Source organism: Urocitellus parryii, chromosome 9 (genome assembly GCF_045843805.1).
Source record: "Urocitellus parryii isolate mUroPar1 chromosome 9, mUroPar1.hap1, whole genome shotgun sequence".
NCBI lineage: Eukaryota > Metazoa > Chordata > Mammalia > Rodentia > Sciuridae > Urocitellus > Urocitellus parryii.
Window position 1 is genome coordinate 49,799,055 of NC_135539.1, and position 9,684 is coordinate 49,808,738.

At 40.5% G+C, this 9,684-nt stretch overlaps 1 protein-coding gene across 1 annotated transcript; it reads left to right on the forward strand.

Moving 5' to 3' along the window:
- The first annotated feature begins 286 nt into the window (after nucleotides 1-286).
- LOC113192249 (lysozyme-like protein 1) lies at nucleotides 287-9,177 on the forward strand. Its single transcript, XM_026402343.2, has 4 exons — nucleotides 287-425; nucleotides 898-1,056; nucleotides 8,407-8,485; nucleotides 9,108-9,177. Exons 1-4 carry the CDS (start codon nucleotides 287-289, stop codon nucleotides 9,175-9,177), a joined length of 447 nt encoding a protein of 148 aa, XP_026258128.1.
- Nucleotides 9,178-9,684: the final 507 nt, after the last annotated feature.

A 9,684-nucleotide genomic window follows, 5' to 3' on the forward strand; every position in this document is an offset into this window, starting at 1 on the left:
CTTGTCAGATACTAGGAACACAGCATTGACCTGAAAGTAACTGCGCAGGAAAGCACAAGACCCGGCAATCCTATTCCTTCCCTGAATTTTTTTCTTTCCTCTGGATGGAAGTTCTGAATGACTAAAAGTGAAAGGAGGTGCCTAGGTAGAGCTGTTCATGGCTGTGGCTGTGTGGCTACTAGATTTTGAAAGTTCCTCTTGGCGACAGAGGGGATCACAGAATCAATCCAAATTGTCTGACTGGTTTCCTGATCTTTGACAGGTTCTGCCTCCAACAGCCTTGGGGATGAAGGCTGCTGGCATCTTGTCCCTGATTGGCTGTCTGGTCACAGTCACAGACTCCAAAATCTACACTCGCTGCAAACTGGCAAAAGTATTTGCCAGGGCCGGCCTGGACAATTACCAGGGCTTTAGCCTGGGAAACTGTGAGATTTCTTCATCCTTATTTTCTTTCTATCCTTGACCTCTCTTCTGAGATGTTGTAGGTGCCATTCTCACTCCCTTCTGTTTACACCCAGGGTTTTCATGCTCTGCCCCTCCGGAGGTGACTGCTAGGTCATCACAGATTCTTTGCTTGCTCTCCCTCCTGGCCTCCTCTCCCTCCTCCCCTCCCTGTTCCTGGAGGCCTGTATTTATAATGTCAGCAAGGGAAGGGGAAAATAATATATTTTCCCCTACTGGCATGGGGTGAGGAGGACCTGGGTTTGGGGATAGGTTGGGCTCAGCCACTGACTGGGTGTGCAGCTTCAAACGCAGCATCCCTGCACCCCCTGTGCCATTCATGTACCCCACAAATATACCACCTTCCCTGCCCCCTCCCCCAAGGTCTACTAGGAGGAGGTGATTAGATGCCGTTGCATTTCCCCGACTGGCCCGTCTGGACATTTCTCTCCACAGGGATCTGCATGGCATACTATGAGAGCCGCTACAACACCACAGCTCAGACTGGCCTGGATGATGGCAGCATCGACTATGGCATTTTTCAGATAAATAGTTTCACATGGTGCAGAGATGCAAAGCTGCAGGAGAAGAACCACTGTCATGTTGCCTGCTCAGGTACAGTTTTGGTTTTCCAAAAATATCCTCCTAGACAAAGGCAGGAAAGCTGATGATAGAACAGCTACTCATTTTCCACTTTAACTAAAAAATCTGGAGTTCAGATTTGCCAATAATTTACCAAGGCTGATAAATTATTCACTAGTCCCCCAAGGTGTCACTTAAGACCCTGTGACCTACTGGTCCTAAGATGACTTATTCTTTCTAAGATACTTTTTACTAAGCCCTGCACAAAATCTAGGGAATGGGCAAACTAGAGTTCTGCCATTTCCTATATAAAGACATCCTATATTTTGGGTAAGAAAGAGAAAGGTCTTTGCCAGCTCCTTTCATGAACAATTCTCCCCAAGAAGGTAGCTTGAGCTTCTTTGTGTGGAATGAAACAAATGAATGCTCTCAACATGTCTTAAACAATGGAACTTAAACCAGAATTCACTTCTGACTCTTCTGCTTCAGTCCGTCAAGAGACTTGTGCGTACAGTGTTGAAGATATTAAGATGCTTTGGGCACAAGTCCTGTTTTACAAAGGCTTTAGGCAATGAGAAAAGAGAATCTGTGCTTACACGGGGTTAAAGAAATAACTGTAAACAGGTATGGATTGATGGCTGTAGGCTTCACGGGAAAGTGACACTGAGAAAATCATGGAAGCTTCTGGAGACAAAATGTTATTTGACCTGGAACTGGAAGAAAGACAAGAATTGGGTGTTCAGACTTAGAAAAGAGTCCTTCTCGGCAAAGGGAAAAACCAAATGATAAGAGCAACATGTGGGAAGGGCTGGGGTAGGGTCTGGAGTCGTGCGACATTCTCCTCAACTGGAATAAAGGGAATGGAGGAGAGGACTCCAGGAAGCGTGGTGGGAAATGCTACCTGATCCTGTAGGGCCCTGAAAGCCAGGCTGAGGAGCTTGTACTGACTTCTTCCTGCAATAGGAAGCAGAGAGATTAGACAAGAAAGCCCTGCCTAAGAGAGAGATTCATCTGCCTTCAAGGGCATAAGATAGATTAAAGAAGAAGCCAGCAAAATGGCACTGCAATTGAAAGATGGTTATGGCTGGGAGCATGGAGAAGAAGGGACAAATATAAGAGCCACTCAAGAGGCAGAAAGAGTTCAGACAATGATGTTCTTGCATCCTCTGTCACTACAATGGGAGCCCATGGGGGCAAGGAGTTGTGTCTATTTCCACTGATACATCCTCACGGCCTACAATGGTGGTTGGCCATTATAGGTGCTCAATAAATATTGATGTGAATAAAGAATGAGGAACAAGGGTAAAGTCAGAGAGTCATAAAATATTTTATGGCGTATTCTTTGGGAACGGGAAATGAATTGTATTTTAATTTCTCCTTGCCACATATAAGATCATTAGTTCATGAGTTTGAGTGTATGGATGACTGAACCATACATTAATTTATCTAGGAATTGTTCCTACTCCTACATTAATGCAGAATAGTCATGACCTCCCGAGGCAGATCATAAGATTATTGATCAACCCTTAATTAGAACACTCGCTTTGGGAGCCAAAATCTATCTCCTCGTCCCTTTCTTCCTTTAAATCTCGGTTTTTCCTTCTGGATTTGGTCAAAACAAATTTGTTCCTTTTTATACATGGGAACTTTATTAAGTGTCTGCAAATGCTGGGATCTCCAGTTTCCAATCTGCTGAACAAAAGGTGTCTTCCTACTGGGTGACTTTTCATCCCCTCTCTGTTGGGTCAATCTCATTAGCATAGAAATTGCCAGCAGGCACTTGCAAATTAAAAATGGCGACTAGATAAGTGTGATTTCATTTTATTTGTCACATATTTATCATCTCCAACTCTGCTCATTCCTGTGGGGGGTGGATTCATTTGGACAGGTAGTTCAGTGACTTCATTTTCTTTCAGCCTAATGAATTTCCTTTAGCTATTTCGTTGTCATTACCGGTAAGTTCTCTTTCAGCTTTTGCCTCCCGAAATGTCACTATTTCATTTTCATTTTTGAGGGTCTTTTTTTTAATATGTATAAATTCTATGCTGATAGGCTTTATTTTCCTCTCAAGTTGTTAAAGATGTCCATTGTTCTTGGCTTGCCTGATTAACGATGGGGAATCAGTTTTGGTTTTTTTTGGTACTGGGGATTGACCCAGGGGTGCTTAACCACTGAGCCACATCCCCAGCCTTTTTTGTGAGAGCTCTGTAATTGTCCACCTCCCGTCCTTGGGCTCTGCCTAGGCTCATGGTACCTTACCCTTCACATACCCCAGCGAGCCTTCAGCCAAAGGCTCAGTGGTATCTCTGTCAGGTTTCCCATGCTCTTTTTCTGAGAAGCTTTGTAAAGATCTTCTTCTCCACAAATCCTAGCTGCCATGGCCTCTGACCTCTGTTTCCACCTAGTATGCCCTTCCCTGCCTGGTTCTACCTCCTGGGTCTCCTCTGAGCAGCAAGTCCTGGCAAACCCAAGAGTCACCTCACTTGTTTTCTCTCTCTCATGACTCTGCATTGTCAGTTGTTCAATATCTGAAAATATTCTTTTCATAGATTTCTCTCCAATTTTCTAGCTGTGTCCAGAGGGGAGGAAAATCAGTTACTCCATCATGGACATGATTGACTTTACATGCACTTTACTAATTTATCATTGGTTCAGTGTAATTCCCAATGAAGGAAGCTTGGAGAAAATGTTCATCTGCAAGATGATCTTTGCTAGATGATCTTCTTTATTACCTAACATCTGCAAGATGGTCTTTGGTTCTAGGAAATTAAAGTGTCTGATGGTTTGAAGGGAAAGAACATTCGTATCTGTTTTCTTGTCATAAACAATATGAAATTTTTAGGGACAGTTCTAAAACAGAAAAAAAAATAAATTGGATTTTTTTTATCCTAATCACCTCTCAGAGACACATCTCTTTTAGCCTCAGGCCAGAGACACTTTAGTTATGAAAATGTCATTTCATCCCATGTATTACAGAAGTAGGTACATTGGTCATGGAAACCTGAAAACAAGTTAGCATTAGGGTAAGTTTATAAGAAATGGCGGTATCAATGTATGGATAGTATATAAGCACCTCATGCCCATTTCTGATATAATATATCTTCCCACTCCAAATTGTATTCCTAAAATTCCTATCTACCTTCTTCAAACTACTTAGCCAGATATTTAAAAGCTATGTTTGCTATGATTTGAATGTGTTTCCCAAAGGTTCATGTAATTCATAGATGAGTGGTATTTGGAGATGAGTGGTATTGGGAGATAATTAAGATTAGATGAGGCCACGAGGATGGGTATCCAGGATGGCATTAGCATCTTCATAAGAAGAGGAAAAGGGATCCTAGCTGACATGCTGGCTCTGTCTCACCATGTAATGCCCTCCTCCTTGTTATAATTCAGTAGGAAGGCCCTCACATGATGCTGCGAAGATACCAGCACCTTTTTCTTGGATTTCCCAGCCTCCAGAACCATGAGACAAATAAACTTCTATTCTTTTATAAATTATTTGGTCTCAGGTGTTTGGTTACAGTCACAGAAGACAGACTAAGCCAATATTCAGATGTATAAATTAAACACGTACACATGCATATGTAAACACACATAAATATATGTACACATAGTTTACAAAATTCCTGGCCTAGTGGCAATCTCTATTTTCTTCAAACAGCCACAGGCCTTGTTAAAATAAGAGATATTTAGAAAAAAGAAGGAGATTACTGACTCATCTATGTAATCTAATCCACTTACCTTAATCTTATTTTTTATCAGTGTGGTGTAAGAGTTGGCCTTTGTGACTTTTGAGAGGAGAAAGAGCTATAAATCATGGGAAGGGTAACTATATTTTGGTTGGGAGGTAAGAGGATGCTGGGGAGAGACAGATTTTGAAATAGAACTAAGTTAACTGAAAAAAAAAAAAGTAGTTCTTTTTGAATAGATTATTGCTGTTTTCTGTTGTTAGATGTGGGAGAATAAACCATTCTCTCTAATACTACTTAGCTTTCCAGCATAACCCTTTCTTTATTCATCTTTGACTAGGCAGAATTGTCTATTTAAAGTAAATTGAGCAGAAACAATTACTGGCATGAGTCCTTATAAAAACCTGCTGTCTGAGCTCATTTCTGCCCCTCTGCTGCCCCTCTGTGGCGATTTCATTGTGTTTTAACATCTCAGCACTGTGTTAGGTTCATTTCCTGGTTTCCATCTTCTTAATTCACTTTCCTAAGAAAATTCAGGCAAACCTGAGTAGCATTTTTAAACGATATCATTTGCATAATGAAATGCTATAACAAAGTGGGACAATGAAAAAAAAAAAAAAAAACCTTCACACTGTGGTGTTCTCCTCCTGGGTCTGCATCCCTGCAGCCTCCCCTGAATCCTTACAGGGTGTCTCCAGCCAAGCAAACTGCCTTGCCCCAAGTCCAAACCCTGCTCTTGGCATAAGCGCATGGGATGTGCTCCAGTCCTGGAATAACAGGATACAATCTGCTGCTGCTTCACTGACTCTAATCCGTGTCCTTTCCACTCCTTGAGATCTCACTGATCCTCCTTTTCCTAGAATTTATGCCCAACCATTTCTAAACACAAGCTACAGTATCTCAGCACCGATCAGGTGCTAGTGCATGAAAAATACAATATTTCTAAGTAATCTGAATTGTATCCCTTGCCAAACAAATTTGAATCTGCTTATAGGTACATAAAAAGGTTTATATTATTATCAACTTCCTTAACTTATAGTATCCTATATGCAGGAACCCTTGCTTAACTAATCCAGTATGCCCAAGGAAAAATTCCACTTTTAACTAAGTTCACAGAATAATTTGGTATTGTAGTGCTCTACTGAAATGCAAAATTTTAGGCTGATATTATTTTTCTTTGAGGTTTTTCTTTTGGGAGGATAATAAGAATAATGTATTTCTATTGTAGAAATCTTTTAGAAAATACACAGCAAAAATTTAAGAGCATTAATGATCTCACAAGAGCTAATCCTTAAAATACTGTAAATTTATGATATCTTTTTTTTCCTAAACCAGTGCTTTCCACTAACACTTTCTGTAACGATGGCAGTATTCTCCATCTGCACTATCCAACATGAGAATCACTAGCTATGAGGGGCTATAAAGCAAATGAAATGTGTAGCCACAGCAACTGAGGAAATGGCATTTTTAAATAAATAATTAACCTTAAATACAACTAATTGTATTTAAGGTTAATTAAATTTATTATGTATTATTTTAAAATTTACTTCCAGATTTATTGAGGAATAATTGACATTATATATTTCTATATATTTAACGTATACAGTGTGATAGTTTGGTGTATGTGTATATTGTGAAATGGTTACTAAAATCAATTAACATATGCATCGCCTCCCATAGTTACGGTATGTGTGTGTGTGTGTGTGTGTGTGATAAAATTTAAGATCTACTTCCCACTTCAAGTATACAGTACATGCAGTATTATTAACCACAGTCCTCACCGCTGCACATTAGATCTCCAGAGCTGATTCACCTTATAATTTACAGTTGGTAACTTTGAACCAACAATGCATTTCCCCTAATCACAGCCCCTGGCAACCTCTGTTCTATTCTTTGCTTCTATAAGTTCAACTTTTTGGATTACACTTACAAGTGAGGTCACCAGTATTTTTCTTTCTGTGTCTCACTTCTTTCACTTAGTGTAATGTCCTCCAGGTTCAACATTCGTGTTGTCATAGATGTCAGGATTTCCTTCTTTTCATAGCTGCATAGGATTTCAGTATACACCCCATTTTCTTTATCCATTTATCTGTTAATGGAAATAAGTTAAATTAAAACAGTCAGATGTGGTTGTGGCTAACATATTAGGTAGGGTAACCCTCAACAAATATTATTACAATATTGGCAATTTAATGTTACCTTGGGAACATTTTCCCTATATTAGGAACCCTCCTGTGAAAAACCTGATTTTGATCATTCCTTATTTCATTATATGAAGTAATTTTTATTAATCATCAACAATCTTAGTATGAGGTAATTAGATTTTTCCATCCGAACTTGTATAAATAAAATGACAAGCAAACCACTTTAGAAACAAATCTTAGAGTCCCCATTTTCTTAGGATTGATTCAAAAAAAAGACATAAGTAGTGAAAGGATAGGAACCTCTTTGAGGCTCTTTACTGTCAGCTGCTCCATTGCTTTTTCTGAAGGGCTGGACCCATCATCTTCTCACCAGCAAGTACTCTGGAGTGCCTTTCTCATTGCGCCCTTGGCAACATTAATCATTATCTAGTTCTCTTAAAAAAAAAAAAAAAACTTGGCTTAATTGATAAATTAAAATGATATTGAGTTGGATTTTGGATTTTTCTGTTCTTGATGGGCAGTCATGGGGGTCCTAACGAGGGTCCCACTCTAAGGAAAGACACATTGCCCCAGCTGCATTTGTGTGATGAGCAGACAGTCCACCTACTACCTTCTTTGGGGTCTGCTTTAGCTGCAGAGGGCTCCCTCAACTAAGGTGGGGAGCGCACACTGGGACTGAGGGAGGCAGAGGGATCGAGACACAGCCTTTTGGGTCCCACATGAGCAACTCAGATGGGCGATATTCACACCAGGGCTCCTGACTGGGTTGCCTTTAGCTTCATTGATTTCCTATCACAAGTGGACATATCCCCCTGCCTGGTCCTGCTTCCTCCTTATTTTTTTCACAGGTGTGAATATCTAATAAATATTTTGCACCCCCATCCCATCCCAGCCTCTGCCCCTGGAGAATCCAGCTTCCAACAGATGTAATGTGGACCTTTTTACATTTATTTGACTTTCCCTGTCATATTTGTGTTGAGGATTTTGAGACCTCTTCCAGGCAAGGAGGAATGAATACTGAATTCAATGCATACATGTCTGTTGAAGATTTGTTTTGTTTGAAGCAATGGATAAAACAATAAAGATTGGTGCATTTGGTTTAAAACTTCAAGTTTCCTGCATGTGGAAGACACCTTGAAAAAAAATCTAAATGGCAATAGATAAAAGTTTAATTTTTAACTATAAAGAGTTCTTACATGTCAGACTAACTTGAATAGAGAAAATGTGATACTGTCCCCTCTTACTTGTGTGTTTCATTAAGATGCAAAAAAAAAAAAAAAATTCTCTTCTTTTGTCGTCTCTAAAGCATTTCCCCAAAATCCTTCTGAAATTTTATGCAACCCAAAATGGGTATGATATTATGTTGGAGGTGGGGAGTTGTGTATTTCATCAGTGAAGAAGCAGAACATTAACATGGCTCTGTAGGTGAAGCCATAGCTCTTCCAACTCTCTGGTTCCAAAAACAATGAGGAACATGAAGAAAACCTGATGTAAAGTCCCCCTCCGAAAATTGTCTCAGCTGACCCTTATATCTCCTCTCTTTGCAGCCTTAATCACTGATGATCTCACAGATGCAATTATCTGTGCCAAGAAAATTGCTAAAGAGACTCAAGGGATGGACTATTGGTAAGAGCCTTTCCCTAGGAGACTTGAGCTAGCTTCCCTGGGCAAAACCTAGAGTATGTCTGTTCATCACGACTGTGGTGGGCTTTGCAAACCGGCCTCTGCAGCTTGGTCCAACACTGTTAAGTGACTCTTCTCCATCAGTGTGTGGGTGGGTGTTCAGGGAACACAGTAGCAGGGACGAGTGCAAGAAGGAGAGATCCACTGAGCCAGGGAAGCTTGCATGAAGATGTCCCAAATAATGGAGATAAGTTCTAATGTGAATCAGGAAAAGGCTCGCCCAGTCAACACAGCCAAGGAGAGGAAACTTGATTTTTCTCTAGATTTGGATAAGATTTTGGAGGGCTAAAGTAACATTTTACAGGAATTGAATATGAGCATCAATGAGAGAATGGCTCTTGCATGTGTTTTACATGATAACTCAGCAGAGAACTTCTTTCCTGGGGTTAAGCATGAGCCATTTGCTCAGGTAGGGTTCGCTGTCATCACTGAGGTAATGTTTCCAGTGAACCTTGCTCATCAGGCCACCCACTTGGGGAATCTAAGTTTCTCTATGGACTTTTAGTATAAGACTATTTGGATGGTCACATTTCTTTCTGTTGTTCCTGCTTCCCCTCCTCCTTAGGCAAGGCTGGAAGAAACACTGTGAGGGCAGAGAACTATCTGAGTGGAAAAAAGGATGTGAGGTTTCCTGAACCAGAACTGGACCAAGGATGCTTTGCACAGACTCCCCGGGATTTGTAATGAATGTCAAACTTCTCCTGTTATCTTGTCTCTTTTCCTCCCCAGATTCCTTCTCAAAGTTGGAGAGGGAAAACTAAGCTCTATTTTAAGAAAATAAATGTTTCCATTTAAATGTCTTCACTTCACCTTGACTTGGTTTCAATGATGTTGTAAGAGCATAATGTTGAGACTTGAAAAAATCACTCCTGGAATGTTCCAGTCCTAGAAGGAATAAAATTTCCCCCTTTCAACACAAGCAGGCCTGGTTCCTAAGGCTCTGAAATGGCTGTTCATTCAAAATTGAGACTTTGGAACCAAGGAAAGCACTCGGTGAGCAACTTTAAGAGGCCTGTGGGCTACAGTTTGCCAAAGCAATATTCCATACAGCCATGCTTTCCTAGTCCTGGATACATAGTACATCCCAGCTCGACATTGCCAGAGAGAGTATTTCTGCTTCCTCAGGGAAGTCCTGATGGAAA